Genomic DNA, 22,090 nt, shown 5'->3' with positions numbered 1-22,090 from the left:
TGCAGAGTACATTATGATAAATTCTGGACTGGATGAAGCACAAGCTGGAATCAAGATTGCCGGGAAAAATATCAATAACCTCAGATATGCAGATGACATCACCCTTATGGCAGAAAGCAATGAAGAACTAAAGAGCATCTTGATGAAAGCGAAAGAGGCGAGTGATAAAGTTGGCTTAAAACTCAACATTCAGAAAACTAAGATCATGGCATCTGATCCCATCACTTAATGGCAAATAGATGGGTAAACAGTGGAAACAGTGGCAGACTATACTTTTTGGTGCTCCAAAATCACTGCAGATGGTGACTGCAGCCATGAAATAAAAAGATGCTTACTCCTTGGAAGGAAAGTTATGACCAACCTAGACAGCTTATTAAAAAAAAGCAGAGACATTACTTTGCCAACAAAGCCAACAAAGGTCCACCTAGTCAAAGCTATGGTTTTTCCAGTAGTCATGTATGGATGTGAGAGTTGGACTATAAAGAAAGCTGAGTGCCGAAGAATTGATGCTTTTGAACTGTGGTGTTGAAGAAGACTCTTAAGAGTTCCTTGGACAGCAAGGAGATCTATCCAGTCCATCATAAAGGAAATCACTCCTGAATATTCATTGGAAGGACTGATGCTGAAGCTGAAACTCCAATACTTTGGCCACCTGATGTGAAGAACTGACACATTTGAAAAGACCCTGATACTAGGAAAGACTGAAGGTGGGAGGAGAAGGGGATGACAGAGGATGAGATGGTTGGATGGCATCACCAACTCAATGGACATGGGTCTGAGTAAACTCCGGGAGTTGATGATGGACAGGGAGACCTGGCGTGCTGCAGTCCACGGGGTCGCAAAGTCAGACACGACTGAGCAACTGAAGTGAACTGAACCGAAGGATAGCAATTGACTTTTGTAAATTAACCTTCTATCCCAAAACCTTGCTATAAATCAAATCAGTTATTAGTATCAGAAGTGTTTTTTTGCTTTTTAACAAATTCTTTTGGATCTCCTACATGTTTACAATCATGTCATCTCTAAACAATGGTAGTCCTTCATCTTCTTTCCCTATGTATCTTTTGTCTTACTGCATTAGCTAGGGTTTACAGTATGATGTTGAAAATGAGTAGTAAGAAAGAACATCCTTATCTTGTTCTCCTCTATTTCTAGTTTACTGAGAGTTTTTGTCATGAATGGGTGTTGGATTTTGTCAAATGCTGTTTCTGAATCTATTGATAAGACATGTCATTTTTCTTCTTTAGTCTGTTGATGTGGTGGATTTCATTAATTTTCAAATGTTCAAAGTCTTGCAAAACTGGAATAAATTTCATTTGGTTGTAGTTAAACTTACATCTTTTAATATTAACAATAAAATCAATAATTTTAGGTTCAATTTTGGAGTTTAAAAAGTTTTTCACTAACCAAAAACCCCATATATAGCTCCTAAAATCTCACCCTTATGAAATTAATGTTCTAATAGTAAATACTAATCTTTGCCAAGAATTTCTTAAAACAAGCACTCCTTCATGCATCTTAAATCCCTCAATTTATCCAAATAATATGTGTACTTTCAGAGACCCATCTAAGTACCCATATGTTCTCTCTCTCCCCACAGACACACGCACATAGAGATAATTTAGTACCACTGTTTTATGATTAGACTGTATAAAACAAGTCTTTCAACAGGGTATAATTTGTCTTTATATCTTCAAGTTCATCATACAGCAAAAGAGGGAGGAGAGAAAAGTTGGGATAGATACACTGGTAGATGTTTCAAAAATTATTTTTATTGTTACATTTCAAAGAGGATATAGGAAGAAAAGAGCCAGTTATCCAATAACTGCTACACCTTTCAGAGGGAGGCAACCGGAACTCCAGTCCTAGTTCAAAGCCGCACACACCAGAGCCCAAACAGCTGCCTCTCAACCTGACTGGAGGTGCCGACAAATATGTGTATGTCATCAATCCAGGGAGGCTTGGGTTTAAAAGAAACTTTCTTCATCCAAGTGTCCAAGTCCTTAGGGTTTATCCTTAAAGATACTAGAAGATGAGAAAGATCACACGCCAAGACCATGTTTAGTCATTAGACTAGCGAGCAGCCAGTCTGTTCTAGGATGCATTGCATCAGACATCACAGTACATAAAGAAAATCTGTTTTTTGTGAAGGGCCACTGTGCATTTTCAGATCTAATTTACCATAAAGTGCAGCCACAGGCCAACCAGATGTCTAGATAATACAGTCAGTGCAAAAATTCAAATAGGTAAGTTAGCGCTTTGATGAGGCTCAGTTCAGTTCAGTCGCTCAGTCGTGTCCGACTCTTTGCGACCCCATGGACTGCAGCACGCCAGGCCTCCCTATCTATCACCAACTCCCGGATGAGGCTGGCATACTGCAAAATATAAATGAATCTTGAAAATAAAAAGCAAAGTCTATCTCCAAAAGTTTGTTTAGTAAGGTGACTTGAGAAAAGTTTTGTTAAGCACTTCCCACACATCCCTCCCCTCCTCTGCCAAAAACAAAAAATACCACACAAAAACCCTACCTGAAAATTATCTTGAAAACCAAGTCAAAAAATGTGTGGTAAAAAAAGAGAGTGCTTTTTCCAGGTAAAGGACTTCAAGATAATTTACAGGCAGACATATTTTCACTAGTAAAAGTCACAAATAGGAAAAGATTTATTGGCTGACACTGTCTGAGGTGTGTGCTTAAAAAAAAAATGCCTTGATTAATACATAAATGAGAAAAGAAAACAACAAGCGTGTTTTTGTTTCCAGTTTTGAATTTTCTAGCAAGAGTTGGCAAAATCAACAGGGTATTAAAACAAAACCCAGGAAAACTCAGTCAATCTTTTTCCCATTGTCTGCCTCATTTCTTTCTAGTCACCGTGAATTCAATTCCCAATTAGCTGAGGACAACATGACGGTCAAAGACGGATTTTCGCTGCTCTTGAACTTGAAGCTTCCAACGCTGCTGGGCATATTCGACCTTATTTAATACGTTGGCTCGACTGCGGGAGCGGGCCAGCACATCATGGGCATTTGCAAAAGGCTGGTGATCCTGAAAGTGCAGGAATGGAGAACATCAGACGGCATGATCCATGTAAAACACACACGTACAATTGCAGTTATCAGCCACAGAGACTGGAGCAGCTGGACTGTTACACAGACCATCTAATTTAGCCAAGCCTTCTTAGGCACTCAATACCAGAAGCAAGATGAACTCAACTACAGAAATAGGTGATTCAAATAAAACAAGCAATGAGGAGGTATCTGTGCAATGTTCCCATGAGTCACCATTTCCAAAGACATTTCCCTTAAGAAAGAGGAACCAATATAAAGACAGTGGTCATTTATGTTAGAGAAGCCTTTCTTGATGAGCTATGGAAAGAAAATCTATTTGCATGTTAATATCCACAAGTTACAGATAGACAGAGTAGGGCTTTGCCTTGCTTTATTCAATACCATCCAGCTAATCTGTGACTGAGGAAAGACCTGTCTTTTTAATATCCTATCCTGACTCTCATATATATTAGAATTGTTACTTGCCAGCTTGGGACCACATTCATCCCGGGAGATGAGTTGACTGGATCCTATCTTGGTTGGTTTTTTTTTTTATATATATATTTACTTACTTTGTTTTATTATTTGTCTGTCCCAGGTCTTATTTGCAGCATGCAAGATCTTTAGTTGCAGCCTGTGGGATCTAATTCCTTGATCAGGGATTGAACTCAGATACCCTGCATTGGGAGTGCAGTCTTAGCCACTGGACCACCAGGAAGTCCCAACTGGGGTGGTTTTAATTTCTTCTTATGCTCTCAACACATACACTTAAAACTTTTTCATTCTCCCCATCCCCTTCCCCAATCTGTAATGGACAGAGAGATAGCTCAAGTCAAGTGCTACAATTACCCTCGATTGCTAAGGACAGTAAAGGATTATTACTTCAGCATTTCTGTTTGATAAAGTCTTGAATCTTTCATTGCTGAACACGTAGTAGCTTCCATGTTGGCTGCTGCCTGAGAAGAGAGACTACTGCAGGGTCACCCAGGTATCGGGTAGAAAACCAACCTATCCTGGTCAAAATGAGCCAATACCACTGATGTTTGTCGTCATTACACAGGAAACCACCATGCTAATCTATCTATGAATAAGATATAAACACAGCTGCCCAAATGACAAAAGGCATTCAGTACTAATTTATTGCTTTTGTTTGTCTTTTCCTTGATCTCTTTTTCCTGAACTTGAATAAGCAAAGCTTCTAAATGTTCCAACACAGGAGATAAGTCACAAGTCAGTGCTGTTAAACTTGGCCTCTCGAAAAGAATATTGTTTTGCTTGTGCATGTTTGCCAAAGCTCTATTATATACCCAGGGCAGGAGACAGCATGTCTATGGAAAGCTATAGATAACTGGATAACTATACATATATATAACACTATATATAAAACTATATATAGAACTACATATATAACTATATATAAACAGTGTTTTAACACTTGGTCTTCTTTTTATAGCAAGATATTTATATAATGTCAACATTTCAAAGACAGCAAAGAGCTTTCTATAAAGAATCTACCCCTGCCTTCTTTACCAAAATTGCTTCAACTTATCGCTTCATTTAAGTAATATCTTGTACAAACCCCATTCTTTTTTTTAACCTTACAAATGAAAATAACAAAAACAATTCCATAAAGTTCAACTGTTTCAAAGATGTAAGAAAAGAGGTTAGGAAAAAGGAAGACGGATTACTTTATTCTGTTGTTGGATTATTGTATTTCCCATGAAAAAGTAAACCAATCCAAGGTCATCTAATAAATAAGCACAAACACAAGTCTTAGCTCCCTTAACCTTGACCTGGTGTCATATCTTGTCAACATACAGAGTTTGTTCAGGGAGATTAAAATGGCACTATACTATATGAACACAGTGCTTTAATGAACTTGTATATAAAACATTATTACCGTTACTGTTGGTTTGTTTTGGCATAAACAGGACTGGGAAGAGGGATGTGCTTTACCAGCAGAGTACTTCTCAATTTCATAGTCTTTTTATCTACTCTTCAAGGTAAGGGGAGAAACATCTTCTTAAGAAACAAATTAAAGGACTAAACAAACCAGTTAATCCTTTTGGTCTATTCTCCATCAGAACAAGATTGAACTAGCTGCTCGTGCTCATGTATGCCGGGAGAACACACACAGAGGTTTACCCTTTATATATATTTGCTCTTTTTACACCGGATAAAATTACAATAAATTCAAAACATGTTTTAACGTAATGCTTTGATAACAGTAATGGTGTGTCATGGATATATGATACAGTAAATATTGTGACGACTTGCAGTGAACGTCTTAACTATTTGTGCTCTCTGATTCAAAGTGCTCTACACCCAACAAACATGGAAAAAAATAAAACAGAATTTAACTGAGGATTTAACAAAAGCATGTTTAAAGGCACAGCAAGAGTGAAGAACTCTCATCTTGGATTAGCAACAATTGTAGGAATTTAAATTCAACTTCTTATTGTACAGAGTTGTTATCATACATTCATTGCTCTGTTTAGAAAACCTCTCTCTATGCAGAATCAATTTAACAGATATCCAAAAGTCAGCCAGGCCTCTAAAGACAATGTTCTTATATGGTTGACATGTACATAGGATCAATCCCCGGTGAACAAAATGGTTACTAAGCATAAGGCCCCATCAATCAAATGCCTTTCCTACATGTTTTCATCTACACATTTGTGTGTCCATTTATTTTATGTTCTGTGTATTAAATTAATATTGACAGTGACAGTGTTAGTCACTCAGTCATGTCCAGCTCTTTGCAACTCCATGAACTATATACCTTGCCAGACTCCTCTGTCCATGGAATTCTCCAGGCAAGAATACTGGAGTGGGTTGCCATTCCCTTCTCCAGGGGATCTTCCCGACCCAGGGATCAAACCTAGGTCTCCTGCATTGCAGACAGACTCTTTACCATCTAAGCCACCAAGGAAGCCCTAATATTGTCTATTCCTAAAATCAGGAACCTGATATTTAATGCTATAAGCAATGTATATAAGTCAGAGCTTTTATCTATGCACCTATAATGAAGTGGTTTGTGTGGTCTTGGACATAACATTTTTATATGTTAGTTCTCAACTGAGGGTGATTTTGACCCCCAGGAACATCTGGCACTGTCTGTGAACATTTTTGATTGTCAGGATTGGGATAAGGGGTGATACTTGTTTCTAGTGGGTAGAGGTCAGCGATGCCATTAGATATCATACAGTGAATACAACATTCATCTGACCCAAAATGTCAATGGGAAACATCATATGTGAATGAAAATTATATGAGAACAGTATTTGAGACTCTAATGCTTCCTGATACGGAAAAGTTACTCATTATGTATTGGCTGAATTAATAAAGGATGCAAGGGGGAAAAGAGGCAAACAGAGGTGTTTCTATGAAAGCTCTTCACAAAACAAAAATGAAATCTTGCTCAAATAAATTGAGTATTCATGATTGATATTCATGAAACAAGCAGGCTCTGTTTGTAGTTATAACTTGAGCCATTCAGTTGGGATCTCCTTTCTCATCTTTTACCAATGGGCCCACAAGCTGTTTCAGAGTAAAAGGACTTTTGACTGTGGTTGGCAAGGGTTCACTCTGGCTTTGGCTTTTGAAATTGATTCCTGAAACTCTACTAAATTTTATCCACTTTAAGAAACATAGTTTAATAAAGTAATCCAAAATACAACATAATTTTCTAAAAAATATTACATATATAAATATAATGATGGAATAGTGGAAAATTTGGAAACAAACCCAAATAATGATAAAGACATACTAAATAACAAATTATGGACTATGTCAATTTCTCAGTAGTTTTGAGTGATATAATATTAATTATATATACAAATCTGAATGTGCTTTAAAGATAGGAAGAGAATCAGGAGTGATGGTTTTATTTTTCTCTAGAGTTCAAGACCACAGATTATTTAAAGAACGAGTAAAATAGGAAATACAAAACATCAGCAAGTTATCAAGCTGCTCTTCATTAAGTAAAGAACATCATGGTTTTCATGCTTCCCTAAACTAAAGCTTCTTTGCCTTTCAAAATATTTGGTGATGTTGACAGGAAAGGTGGTAGTTTAGGTTGGAGCCTGGGGAGAAAACTATCTCAGATGCTTTCCTCAACATAAACAGGAAAAGGTGATGAAAACTGTGCCCCTGATACAGAAAACAAAGCCTTGTACAGTGCACTCACCAAGGATCATCTGTCCAAGCCACCATATTTACGGCTTTACAGAACAATTTCCTCGTAGAGACACATTCATATTAGACCCACCTTTGGTTTCTCTGGTTGAGGATGTGCTCCAGCACATGGACGTTTATACGGAACTACTCTTCACCTGCACTTTACATCAGGTGATGACAGAGCCTGGCATGAGACTTAACAGATGACAGAGACTTAACAGTGAGGGCACGCTAAGAACTTACCCCAACATCATCATCGCTCTGTATCAACTGTGAGTGTCCAAACAGGCGTCTCTTCAGTATGGGCTCAACCAGAGTAAGATATACCATGTACAGAAGTAGAAGGCCCAAAATGGAGAGATAAATTATAATGGTAACCTAAAGGAAATTCAAAATAAGTTGCATCTCTATTCAAGCCAAGAAATCAGAATTTTGTATAATAATACTAAAGCCATAGTCAAGACTGACCCATCTGTTAAGCACACAGGATTTCTATACAAACCAGATTCCAACATAAGAAACAAACTCAACTCTTCACCAAAGTATTCTTTATACAAAAAGAGGGAAAAAGCATTTTTTTGTCTTTGAGGCCTCTCCATCTTCACCTACTACTAATCACTGCTACCACCGCCAGCAAAGCAGTTTTCCTTTTTCACCTGAATACAGTGTCCTAGATCCAACAGCACTGCAGTACAGACCATTGCATTAGGAACCCTAACAGAAAATGCAACTTGGATGAATTTCAACAGCATACCAGCATACTGTTTTAGATCAATTCAGACATACAAAAGTACATTTTAGGCACAAGATTTTCTTGCGATCTTAATTTGTGGGGTGTCAAGCAGCAGAGTGTGACACCTCCCACTAGAACGGCTACAGTTAAAGACAGACAATACCAAATGTTAGTGAGGATGTACAGAAACTGAACCCTCATACATCGCTGGTTAAGAATGTAAAATGGTACAGCTATTTTAGAATACAATCTGGCAGACTCTTAAAAAGTTAAATATAAACTTACCTCTTTTAGGAATCTACCTGAGGGAAAGGAAAACATATATCCAAAGCATATACACTGATATTCATAACAGCATTATTCCTAAGAATAAAAACCTGGAAATAATCTAAATGTCCATCAACTGATGAATGGAAAAAGAAAAAGAAAATGTGGTATATTCATGTAGCAGAATGCTATTCAGTAATAAGAAGTAATTAAGTACTGATACATGCTATAGCATGAATAAACCTCAAAAACATTATGCTGTGTGAAAGAAACCAGTCGTAGAAAAGCACACATTTTCTGATTCTATTTATATGAAATGTCCAGATCTAGACATACAAAGCAGAACAGTAATTATCCAGGGCTGAGGGTGGGCTTCTCTGGTGGCTCAGACGGTAAAGAATCAACCGGCAATGCAAGAGACCCAGGTTGAATCCTTAGGTCGGGAAGATCTCCTGGAGAAGGGAACCCGCTCCAGTATTCCTGCCTAGAGAATCACGTGGACTGAGGAGCCTGGCGGGCTACAGTCCACAGAGACGCAGAGTCAGACACAACTGAGGGACTAACACTTTCACTTCAATTTCAGGGCTGGAGGTAGGCATGGGATCAATGATAAATGGGCATCAGGGATCTTTTGGGGGTAATGGGAATGTTCTAAAACTGGATTTTAAAAAATGGATTTCAATTTGCTAAAATTTATAAAACTGTACACTTAATATGAGTGACATTTGAGGATGCAAATTATACATTAAAATTTTGTTAAAAAATAATAAAGTTTATGATGATTTCTCTACAGGGAGGCATCCTGCTGGAGTAGAAGCTGGATGGTCTACTGGCATCCATATGGCATGGTCAACCACAACAGGAATTCTGCAACTGGCACAGCTGGCCACTCCAGACTCCCCTGAAGCCTTTTTTGTGGAACAGAAATGGGGACCCCATATTAAAACTGGGGAAAAGAACTACTAGCTACCATAATAGAGTAATTGAACTCATTAGAGGTCCAAATTGAGGTAAAAGTGATCTACATTCCATTTCCTATAAGAGATAGAGAAAGAAAATCTTAAAATCCAGCCATGATGTTTCTAGGATAGTGTAGTCATTAAAATATGTAACTTTTTCTAAGAGTTGAGAGGGCAGGAAGAAGGTCTAATTATGCTGCTTTCTCACTAATCTTTGGCATTCGTGGACCAAGGAGAAGCTGGAATGTCTTTTTGGGAAATGCTAATTACACACAGGGCTTCTTTGTGCCATTTCACATTATCACAACCATCTAAGGTGTCTTAATTAATCTACAAAGCATCTCAATGAGACAGGTAGAGAGTAGGCTTATTACTCCTTTCAAAGTGGGGGCTGGGGATAAGGAAGAAGTAGGTAAGAGGGTATTGGAGAAGAGGATGGAAGAGCAATAGTTTAGATAACTAAATAGAATTCCAATGTCCAACATTTTCTTTCCTGTTTAGATACCATCAAAAACTGTTTCAGAAGCAGAAAAGATGGATTTTTTTTCTTTTCTTACCTTGATCGTAACAGAACTTCTTTCTTCATATTTGCATTCACAGCGTAGACAGTATGCTTCTACGTCAGGACCCCGCACAGGCATGGGATCCACAACATGAAGGCAATCACTGAAAAAAAAGAAAGATAAAATACGGTCTAAATCTAACTGGATTTTCTACTCACACTGATCAAAACTTTCCTGAAATCCAGGATAATCACTGAGCTTACCCAATGAAATAAATAAGGAACACATAATCGGTAAGGGAAGTGAAATAATTTCCTCTCAATATTAGCAATTTGGTAAGATCTAACAGTCCAAGATGGAGAAGGAAATGGCAACCCACTCTAGTATTCTTGCCTGGAGAATCCCATGGACAGAGAAGCCCGGCAGGCTCTGGTCTATGGGGTCACAAAGAGTCAGACATGACTGAGCACACAACAGTCGAATAAACCGTTCGGTTCAGTTGCTCAGTCGTGTCTGACTCTTTGTGACCCCATGGACTGCAGCACCGCAGGCCTCCCTGTCCATCACCAATTCCTGGAGCTTACTCAAACTCATGTCCATTGAGTCGGTGGTGCCATCCAACCATCTCATCCTCTGTCATCCCCTTCTCCTCCCGCCTTCAATCTTTCCCAGCATCAGGGTCTTTTCCAATGAGTCAGTTCTTCACAACAGGTGACCAAAGTATTAAGAGTTTCAGCTTCAACATCAGTCCTTCCAATGAATATTCAGGACTGATTTCCTTTAGGATGAACTGGTTGGATCTCCTTACAGTCCAAGGGACTCTCAAGAGTCTTCTCCAACACCACAGTTCAAAAGCATCAATCCTTTGGTGCTCAGCTTTATGGTCCAACTCTCACATCCATACTGACTACTGAAAAACCAAAGCTTTGACTAGATGGATCTTTGTTGGCAAAGTAACATCTCTGCTTTTTACTATGCTTTTTAGATTGGTCATAGCTTTTCTTCCAAGGAGCAAGCATCTTTTAATTTCATGGCTGCAGTCACCATCTGTAGTGATTTTGGAGCCCCCCCAAAACAAAGTCTGTCACTGTTTCCATTGTCTCCCCATTTATTTGCCATGAAGTGATGGTACCAGATGCCTTGAATTTAAGTTTTCTGAATGTGAGTTTTAAGCCAACTATTTCACTCTCCTCTTTCACTTTCATCAAGAGGCTCTTTAGCAAAGCAGAGAGGGTCTTCTTTGCTTTCTGCCATAAGGGTGGTGTCATCTGCATATCTGAGGTTATTGATATTTCTCCTGGCAATCTTGATTCCGGCTTGTGCTTCATCCAGCCCGCCATTTTGCACGATGTACTCTGCACAGAAGTTAAATAAGCAGGGTGACAATATACAGCCTTGACGTACTCCTTTACCAATTTGGAACTGTTGTTCCATGTCCAGTTCTAACTGTTGCTTCCTGATCTGCACACATATTTCTCAGGAGGCAGGTCAGGTCTTCTGGTATTCCCATCTCTTGAAGAATTTTTCCACAGTTTGTTGTGATCACACAGTCAGAGGCTTTGGCATAGTCAATAAAGCAGAAGTAGATGTTTTTCTGGAACTCTCTTGCTTTTTCAATGATCCAACCATGCTATGCTATGCTAAGTCACTTCAGTTGTGTCTGATTCTGTGCGACCCCATAGACAGCAGCCCACCAGGCTCCCCTGTCCCTGGGATTCTCCAGGCAAGAACACTGGAGTGGGTTGCCATTTCCTTCTCCAATGCATGAAAGTGAAAAGTGAAAGTGAAGTCGCTCAGTCGTGTCTGACCCTCAGCAACCCAAGGACTGCAGCCTACCAGGCTCCTCCGTCCATGGGATTTTCCAGGCAAGAGTACTGGAGTTGCATGCCATCAACCATAAAGACACATATGCAGCAGCTATTTTTCAAAAGTGCTATTCACAGTTAAAAAAATGCACTTAAAAATCCCAAATGGGACTGAAAGCTACTTAGCAGATAAAGTCATATTTAGACTTGTTCATTTAGCAAGTAAAACTGCTACACTGATTTAAGGTGATCTGGAGCATTATTCAAACACGATTACCTCTTTTACGAATTAACTAACATTATTTGAACTGCCACATATGGTATATGAATGGCTAATCACACCTAACAGATGGTAAATTATGAAACTCTGAAAACTGAACACTAGAGTAAGAAACAATTACTTTTCTTAAGGAGTCTATTTAAAAAGCATGAAGAAGTAGGTTTAGGACAACAAAAATATTTAAAAATGAAAACATTACCTGGCAACAGTACATAAATAATCATAAAAGGCTGAGTGTTTTTGTTGTTGGATGTTGTTTATCTTCTCCCCATTTGCCTTTATGGCTTATGAAAAAGCAATTCTACTCAGAAAATCTTATTTTCTAGAAGTCTGTCAATTCTAGGAAATAATTAAATTCTTACTCTTCACAGCTATTAAGAGCCCACTACTCTGATCCCCTTCAGCAAAGGTAGGCAAAGCTCTCCCGTCCTCCTGCCGGCCCCTCTCGTCATCTGTCCCTTAGGCAATTTTGGCTGCCTTAAGAACCACTACAGCATCCTGTCTCATTCAGGCTTCCTGTCTGTCTCACTCTACCCACCTTCTTGGCAGCACCCAATGCTCCAGGCTGATTCTTTCCTTTTGCCCTATCAGAACATACTTTTTTGTGTTCTGTTCCCTGTGAACTGTGGTAGAAGAAAGAAAACTCAAAACGGCATAACTGATAAAAGTTCCGTCAGTTTTCCTTAACAGGTAATTTAATTTTAACAAAGGTAGTAATGAAAAAGTAAGTCTCAACTGGCAGAATTTCAAACAAGAGTAAGGTCCCAAACTTATACCATACAGGTGTGTCGTATCTGTTCCAAACGTACTGAAGACCAGAAATGCATCCAGCTGGATGCAGGCATAAAACAGACAGAGGAAGCTAAATCCCACTGCAGGGGTATCTAGCTCAGAACCACGGAGGGCACGTAGCCCAGAACTCTCAGAGGGCTCACCTGCATGAGGTCAGACTACATGAACAGCTAAAAGGACTGGAATAAAAGGCTCCTGCCTCCTAGGACAGCTATATTTCTGTCTTGCTTTAAATGATTTAAGGTGACCTGGACTATTATTCAGGCTTCCCTGGTGGCTCAGATGGTAAAGCATCTGTCTGCAATGCAGGACACCTGGGTTCGATCCCTGGGTTGGGAAGATCCCCTGGAGAAGGAAATGGCAGCCCACTCCAGTATTCTTGCATACGAGATTAATTCTTTTATGAATTAACCAACAATAATAAACTGCCACAGTGTGGTATATGAATAGCTAATTACACCTAACAGTTCCCCCCACCTCACCCCACCCATATTTCTTTGAACCTCAGGAAAATGAGATTTATCTCCTATTTAGTTTCCTAGATCAGCTTCAGAAGCCTTAGTCACAATACTTAAGAATTACTTGGGAATCTAAGTATTGAGTATTTCTTTGGAAGTACAAATACAGTTAATAACAAAGAGATTCTGAGTGCTGTGGAGGATGGGAAAGGAAACAGGAAGTTTGGTTCTGTCTAGCCAGTCATTGTAAACACAGAACCCAAATACATAACTCTTATTACTCTTAACTACAGCCACTTTAGGAACTAGGCAACACCTCCCCCTAGTGCCAAAAGGAGGACATTATCAGCTTCGAATCACACCCCAACATAAACCAGGGATCTCAAACTTTTCTTAAGCTAGACAGTGTAGGTCAGTGATGGAGAAGGCAATGTCAACCCACTCCAGTACTCTTGCCTGGAAAATCCCATGGGTGGGGGAGGCTGGTAGGCTGCAGTCCATGGGGTCGCTAACAGTCGGACACGACTGATCAACTTCACTTTCATGCATTGGAGAAGGAAATGGCAACCCACTCCAGTGTTCTTGCCTGGAGAATCCCAGGGATGGCGGAGCCTGGTGGGCTGCCGTCTATAGGGTCGCACAAAGTCAGACACGACTGAAGCGACTTACCAGCAGCAGCAGCATAGGTCAATGAAAAATTAAAGCTGACAACTGGACAAAATGGAGGCCAGGAGGTAAATATATATAGGTATATTTACCAGGAAGTAAATACATTACATTTACCAGGAGGGAAATACTGGTATTTCCTGGTGGCTCAGTGGTAAACCTAACTGCTTGCAATGCAGGAGACCTGGGTTCGATCCCTGGGTTGGGAAGATACCCTGAAGAAGGGAATGGCAAGGCACTCCAGTATTCTTGCCTGGAGAATTCCATGGACAGAGGAGCCTGGCAGGCTACAGTCCATGGGGTCACAAAGAGTCAGGCATGACTGAGCTATTAACACTTTCACCTATATATATATGTGTGTGTGTGTGTGTGTGTATATATATATATATAGTGTCAGATAAGATGCCCATATATATATATATATATACATACACATATATATACACACACATACACATACATACATACATACACACACATACATACATATAAAGTCACATAAAATACTGGAAGCCTCGGAAGACTATAACATCTTGATTAATCATAACTTGTGTATCCTTCTAAAGCCAGTTAAAAACTTTCAGTGACATCTGTGAACCCAATCAGAGTAAAAGGCTAAGCTGCAGACAGGAAACAAGAGTGAGAAGGAAGAAAAATTCCAAAGCAAGCCTTGTTTTTAGCTGTTTATTTTCAAAGCTCCCTATTTTCACCAGTGAAGTGAAGTCGCTCAGTCATGTCCGACTCTTTGAGACCCCATGGACTGCAGCCTACCAGGCTCCTCCCTCCATGGGATTCTCCAGGCAAGAGTATTGGAGTGGGTTGCCATTTCCTTCCCCAGGGGATCTTCCTGATCCAGGGATCGACCCCGGGTCTCCTGCATTCCAGGCAGACACTTTAACCTCTGAGCCACCAGGGAACTGGTTTTCACCAGTAACCAGGGATAAATGACATGTGAGAGTGAGTGAGTGAAGTCACTCAGTCGTGTCCAACTCTTTGCGACCGCATGGACTGTAGCCCACTAGGCTTCTCCATCCATGGAATTTTCTAGGCAAGAGTACTGGAGTGGGTTGCCATTTCCTTCTCCAGGGGAATCTTCCCGACCCGGGGATCGAACCCGGTTCTCCCGCATCGCAGGCAGACGCTTTACTCTCTGTAAACCTGGAGTAACAAAAAGTCCGTGAAAAGATTAGAGCTAAACACTTGAACAGTGAGTTCATTTGCCGCTCAAGTAACAAGTGTCATACTCTATTACTGATAACAGAGTAAACTGATTGTAAGTGCTCAATACATTTGGGAAATTTACAGGAATAACTTATGTGAGTTTTCTTTTCATATAAAATAACTTGCGGATATAAAACTTAAAAGAACAGCCATCATCACTTTGTAATACAAGACAGTTTAAAGTGGAACACAGAAGTTCTCAAGAACACACTTACCAAATGTCAGATTAAACTTAAATGGGAACTTACGGACTGAATTTCATGGGAAAAATAGACAACGGTATCAAAAAAGCTAAACATGTTCAAAGTCTGCATTTTCTTATTCAAAGTCAGCTTGGAATATTGTAACCGAATGAATTTAATTCTGCTTTCAAACTTTTTGGTCTATTTCACTGTGAAATCAGGTACATGTTACCAGTATTGTAACATCTGGAGCTATTTTTCTTCTATGCCTATCCTGGCAGTCTTCCATTGCAAACCATAAAATGTCCCAGTCCAGGGTAAGGAGCCCACCTATCCTTAAATGATTGCTTCCCAATCATTTTACAGCACGTGTAGAAAAAGCTATCATTTGTAAGGTTCACTGGGATAAACAGAGAAGACTGCTGGTGACAAACCAGTCAGGATCCCAGTCCTTGCCAGATTATATACCAAGGGTTGAAGGGATCAATGACTTGGCATGTCTATAACCTATTGGCCCACCAATTGGTAAACTCTGGTATCTATGGCTCATTCCCACTCCTTCCTGAGCCTTCTGACACTTTTAAACATAGTCTCCTATATCTGACAATATAGCATCAAAACCTACAAGTTATAAAAACTTATATTATATTGTATTATATCTTGTATATATCTGTATTATAACCCAGATAAATGAGGCTTGCTTACATTCAACTGAGAAGCAAGAAGGGCCTAAATTTAAGGGCACACAGAAAGAAGGATAGCTATGGGGAGTTCAGGTGCCACAAACTCAGCCCCAGCCCAATGTAAAACCCTCCCTGCCTGGGGCTTTTGGCTACATTCGTTTAGACTTACTTGATACACTCAGGGTCTTACTCTCATTTTTTCAAATGGAAATGGAATTCAACACTTTTGCTTAAAAATAAATACTTAAAAAGAAAACAATACATTGGATGAATATCCAGTGCTAACAGTGACAACCAAAGAAAGAAATGCAACAGGTAATTCAGTAACACAGAATACTTACCAGTCTTTTTGGGATATATTCTTATTATAAATATGCCCAGAATTATCTTTATAGGGAGGACAGATACATTTACATCGGACATCCTCAGAATTCTGTAACAAAATAGAAACTTAGTATAGCTTGTTGACAGTTTATCATCAATATTTTTAGAAACTGCAACTTACACATTTTGTTAAGCATCCCCTGTCAAGTATTCTAAAACTATTCATTTAAATTTTTCAATAACTTTAAGAGATACAAATTTTTTAAAAACCATTGGCAATGCTCATGAATAATTATATAATACATAAAATTATTTTGAAATAATACCTAGTATCTGTGGTTTAATCACATTTTTCAGTCACGTGACAAAATTGTGCTAACATTATCATCATCTATCTGCCAGTAGGAAGACACAATAGATGGACAGCTGTGCCTGCAAATAAGAATGTTGATTACTGAAGGATTAGGAAATATCAAACTAAAAATTGCAGAACAAGTCACAATTCTACCCATCATCCTTCCACCCTTTGGTATAAAGGCACTGATATGCATAAAGTGAGTTGGGCCAGACTTCTAAAGAAGGGATGAAGTTTTAGAGGCACTCAGCTACAACAAAAAAGGAAGTACATAAAGGAAGTAGCTTGAATGTAGCTGAGACCAGTTTGGTATACTCTTCCCAGGAAACTTTGCTTCTAATCCCTGGGAGACAGAGGACAACTACTGAAAAAGCAAATTTGAAGAAGTGAAGAAGAGGTGACTACATTTATGAATAGAAGGAGTAGGAGATGCTTTCTCAGCAAAGGGGAACTAATCTCAGAAGGAAGGCAGTGGCTCATTAGTCTCCAGAGGACCCAGCCCAGAACTCCTATATATAGTGGTATGTCTGGCAGAGTTGTTAAGTCATTTACTCATTCAGCAGCTACTTAGCATTTGTCCTATGCCAGAACTTGAGCGAAATGAGGTGGATTCAGATAAGTCTAAGACATGGTTCCTACCCACAATTAGGACACACCCAAGTAAAGAAGACTGACAAATACATGGTTACAGTAATATACCACTTAAAGCGATGACAGCAGATATGCAGAAGGTGCCATCAGTGTTTTGAAAATCAGGAGACTTGATGCTGTCCCTTTTTCTGAAGGGAACTGGGGAAGATTTCAAAAAGAAACCTTGACATAAACAACAAGGATCTGCTATAATAACCTATAATGAAAATGAACCTGAGTTATTTTCTGTACACTTGAAACTAACACAGCATTATAAATATTTCAATAAAAAAACAGAATCCCTGACCAAACCTCCCCATCTGTATGCCTGTCACTCATCTTTCCTAGCCCCTGTATTTAAAGGTATTATAGAGTAAAGCTCCAATTTAAAAAATGCAAGTATCATTCTCTTTTCCCATCATATTAATGTGAATGCCTTCTGTTTCCTCCAGTAATGAGCCATCTCATCAAGGAAGAAGCACAGGGCAGGTCTGGAGGGTATGGGCATGAAGGGGACTAGAGAGCAGCATGAGGGTAAAGTAAGAGATAGATGGGTTCCAGGTTGGAAATTTACTATTAGTCACCTCCTCAGATGGTGACTGCAGCCATGAAACTAAAAGACACTTGCTCCTTGGAAGAAAAGCTATGACAAACCTAAATAGCGTATTAAAAAGCAGAGACATAACTTTGCCGACAAAGGTCTGTCTAGTCAAGGCTATGGTTTTTCCAGTAGTCATGTATGGATGTGAGAGTTGGACCATAGAGAAGGCTGAATGCTGAAGAATTGATGCTTCTGAACTGTGGTGTTGGAGAAGACTCTTGAGAGTCCTTTGGACTGTAAGGAGATCAAACTAGTTAATCCTAAAGGAAATAAATCCTGAATATTCATTGGAGAGACTGATGCTGAAGCTGAAGCTCTAATACTTTGGCCACCTGATGCAAAGAACTGACTCATTAGAAAAGACCCTGATGCTGGGAAAGATTGAAGGCAGGAAATGAAGGGGAGGACAGAGGATGAGATGGTTGGATGGCATCAATGGATAAGAGTTTGAGTAAGCTCCGGGAGATGGTGAAGGACAAGGAAGCCTGGTGTGCTGTAGTCCATGAGGTGGCAGAGTCAGACATGACTGAGCGACTCAACAACAACCGTCCTCTTTGCATTTTTTGAGATAAGATACAAGTGGGCTCCAGTTGAGGAATTTACAGCCAACAAAAACAGGGTAAATAGCCAGTCTTTGTCTCTTACCTGAAGGGACTAATCATGGCAAGGACAAAGTAAGGAAAAAATCCTGTCTGATAAGGGAGATACTACACATGCACAGAAAGGCTCCTTGGAATCAAAAGTCAGAGGATAATTTCAGGCCATAATCAGTCTTGCTCCTCCCAGAAGCCATCACTTTCAGATCCATCTTGGCTATGGTATGCGTGCACACCCCAAGTGAGGGTCCTGAGACAAATTAACCGGGGGTGGGGGTGGGCCAACAAAGCAAGGTGGCTGGCCGAGGGAAGAAGACCCGGAAAACTGCCCCTTTACAAAGGATTTAAATTTCCCAAAAGCTCGACTCTCTGAGCTTGCCCATGAGCCTTTCCGCATGTACTTTTCTTTTCAATAAACTTTTTACTTTACTCTTTACCTTCTGCCTCCTTGCCTGCTTTCGTTCTTGACTAGACAGGTATGACTAGGGACCCTAGCCCTAACTGTTGGCTCCTGTTGTCCAGTGGTTAGGACTCCCCATCTGTGAAACTAAGATCTGGCTTCCAGCCACTGCTGCTGCCGCTTACTGCCATGAGCGTCAGAAACCAAGGGGATGAGAAGGGCCAAGAAATGGAGCAGAGAAGAAGGCCACAACTTCACCTCTCCTATAGTTTGGATCCTCCCTTACCCACTAAATTATCAAGAAAAGAGAAGGCAAAAAAGGGGCTAGGAGATCCTGGAGGGAGTGAGGTGAGGATATGAGGCCGGTGAGAGACTCTGTAGGTCCTTCCTTTTGAGAAAGAAGGCTGCCAGGAGAGGCAAGTTCCTACAGTGGGAAGGGAATCTGTTCAGGGATGAGTTGAGAGGAGTTAGTTCCTAAGAGGTAAGACACCTGTGAGCTGGGGGCTTCCTATACGGGCTTGGGGAATTTCGGAGGGTGGTCCGTGAGGCTGGTGAAGGGGGACAGTAGACTGTCAGAGCTTAAGTGTAAAGCTCAAGTTAAAAGCTCTCAGAGTTGGAAAGGCTGTAAAGTTGGAGGTGGGTCCTGTCGGGGCTGGGAAGGGAAATTTAAGGAGCCGGACATGCTGTCCGGGCCCCGTCTGGACCAATGGGGCGGGGTCGGGTGTCAGCGCCGGAGGGGGGAGGGGGTGGGGGCGGGGGCTGTCCGGCTGTCAGGGCTGGAGGGCGGGAATGCCATCCGGCTGTCCGGAGTGTTTCGGGCGGGGGTCTGCCAGGGCTGTGACGCCAGGGATCGGGCTGGCAGGGCTGGCGGAGGACTGGGGTGGGGCTCAGGTGGACAAGGCCGGAGGCAGCGGAGGAGCGCCAGTCTGAAGCAAAGGCTGGGAGGGACTCACCTTGGCGGCGTCTGACAACTGCACCAGCAGCAGCACCGAGAGCGCCAGGCAGGACAAGCTGAGCATGGAGGCGAGACGAAGGAGGCCGGCCCACAGAGTCGCCATCGCGGCCAGGCCCAGCAGTCGCCACAGCCGGAGCCCCCGAGACCAGCTCCCGGCCGGGCTCCGGCTCGGGCTCCTCCGCCCGCACTTCCGTCTGGGCCCTCGCGTCACGGGCCGCGCCGGGTCAGCTACAAAAAGCATTCGACCCGGAAACGGTTCCTGGTGCGGAGGCCGGGAGGCTGCAGCGTGCCCTAGAAGCTTAGGCGGCCTGTCGCGGGCACAACCTGCGCTCGGCGGAGCTTCGAGGCGCTAGGATGTCTTTCCCCAGCACAGAGGCAGCCGGGCCGCGGACCACCAGTGAGCTGGGAGGTCCTCCCATCCAGGGAGACCCCCCCTCTCGCGCCCACCCCCCGCAGAAAGCCCGGGCTGTCAGATCCCCTAGCAAGCCCGGGGTTCACCGGAGTGACCCCTGCGAGGCCGGAGCCGTTCGTTGCCAGCCTTAGGAGGACGGAGTGAGCCCCAGCCTCAGAAATTGCTGAGAGGCGGCCCGTCCCGGCCGGCGCAGGCGGGGTGGGTGCTAAGCTTGAGAATAGGTATGATACCGACCGAGCCATCCCTTCCCCAGAAGCCCACCCGCAGTTAGAGGGTCGAGGGGTCCTCTCCTGCACTTTGGTACTGACCTGCGGCCCACTCGCCTCCCGGGGGCTGCTAACAATCTGTGAGCTGCCTTCGTGGGTGTGGCCTCCGTTGGGGGCTCCTCGCTGCCCTTCCGCTGGGGGCTGACCGCTTAGGCCTGGCCTGCCGCCAGGAACTGGGCAACAGTAGAGGGGCTGGGCCGGGCCAGGCCAGGCTCCGGAAGGTGTGGAGTTGGCGAAAGAATTACCCTAGTAGCCGCCTCCGCCCAAGATTTCAGAAGATAGGGGATCACGGTACTACAATCCTGTTCAGGGCGGCTGGCTCCTAACTCAAAACTGGGGGACCGCTGATGATCTTTCCCAGAGCGGGTCATCCTGAAGGATAATTTGGGAGAACCCTGGAGATGGTACAGTCTCTCCAATTAAAATATTTTTCAGTTAGTAGTGGAAAGGGCATAGTAAAGATCTTGGGCCAAACACTTCCTTTTTCTGGGCTTAGTATGAGGGGATTGAACTCTTATATGTTGATTTCAAATTTTGCTTTCATGGAATACCCGTGTTTCTTTCTCTAAGCAAAACTTAAAAGTGGTCTTTTCCTAGTTTGTGGAAATGCTTTAATAGATTGAATTTTCTCAGTATTTTTTCTCACATGTGATTCTTGTTGCTGCTAGACTAACACAAGAAGGTGTCTGATATTATGCCAAGTATTTTTAGACCCTTTCAGTCCAAAATGGCAGGACTAGATGACCTTTCACCAAGGCCCCTCCAGGCTGCCCTGTCAGTTTCGTTGTCAGATTTTCTTAGTGGGTAGCCTACTGGCCAGTGTCAAATGTGTCTGACTGTAATGCACTTGTGGATTCGTGATTGCTAAAAGCAATCTCATCAGCAAGTTTGGGATCAGTTTAGGGTTAGCTGTCTAGGTCTGGATCTGAAGGAGTGCTTTTACTCTTTTCTGAAACCTCAGAGGCCTTCCCTTCTTCAAATTTGTTCTCAGGGCCCTGACTAGGGGCACAGAGATCTAGAGGAATATATAGTACTGCCTCAGCAAGTACACTCAGTCTGGGCAGAATTTTAGAGTTACAGTGACTGACATTGTAGCCACTAGCCCCAGGTGGCGACTGAGCACCTGAAGTGTGACTGACTGGAATTGGGATACACTATAAGTGTAAAAATGTACTGAATTTCAAAGATTTAACATAAAAACCATATTAAAATATCTCATGTTAACCATAAAGCCAATGTTTTTATATTTAGGTTGAAATATTTTAGATGCATTAGGTTAAATAAAACATTAAAACAATTTCACTTTTTATTTTTACTTCTTAAATGTAGCTACTAGGAAATTTAATGTTTATATTAGACATACCTGTTCTAGAATGTAAGATGTGGCTGCCCAGAGTAGAGTGACTGTACAATGATTGGTTGCCTGGCTAGAGTCTGAAGGAAGGCTCAGACCTGGGTAAGGAGAAGGGCGACAGCTGAACTGGCACAGCGAGAGCCCAGGACTGGCCGGGGTGGGGTGGGGGTGGGGGCGTATATGACACGAAACATACGATTCCAGTGATCCAGTGGAAGTGAAGGAGTTGGTTCTTATTCTGCCCTGCTCATACCTAGATAACTCCTGCTTTCCCCTTAGGTCAGAGGTCTTCTCAACTAGAAAGCCTTCCCTAACTTACATGCATTTCCATCTGTATTTGTGCAGATTTGTTTCCTAACCTAATCTGTTATGAATCTGTTTTCATATCTGCCTCTGAACTCCCAACCTCCACCCAAACTTGGCA

General features: G+C 41.7%; 1 protein-coding gene across 2 annotated transcripts; it reads right to left on the bottom strand.

The window, feature by feature from the left end:
- Nucleotides 1-1,752: 1,752 nt before the first annotated feature.
- TMEM9B (TMEM9 domain family member B) lies at nt 1,753-20,423 on the bottom strand. 2 transcript variants are annotated; one of them, NM_001034507.2, is given in 6 exon segments: nt 1,753-3,043; nt 7,468-7,602; nt 9,741-9,849; nt 16,115-16,206; nt 19,633-19,862; nt 20,355-20,423. In NM_001034507.2, coding segments are annotated over 5 exon segments (597 nt in total). In that variant the 5' UTR covers nt 19,738-19,862; nt 20,355-20,423; the 3' UTR covers nt 1,753-2,887.
- Nucleotides 20,424-22,090: the final 1,667 nt, after the last annotated feature.

Source organism: Bos taurus, chromosome 15 (genome assembly GCF_002263795.3).
Source record: "Bos taurus isolate L1 Dominette 01449 registration number 42190680 breed Hereford chromosome 15, ARS-UCD2.0, whole genome shotgun sequence".
In the NCBI taxonomy this organism is placed as follows: Eukaryota; Metazoa; Chordata; class Mammalia; order Artiodactyla; family Bovidae; genus Bos; species Bos taurus.
This window is presented reverse-complemented; position numbering and strand designations above follow the sequence as displayed.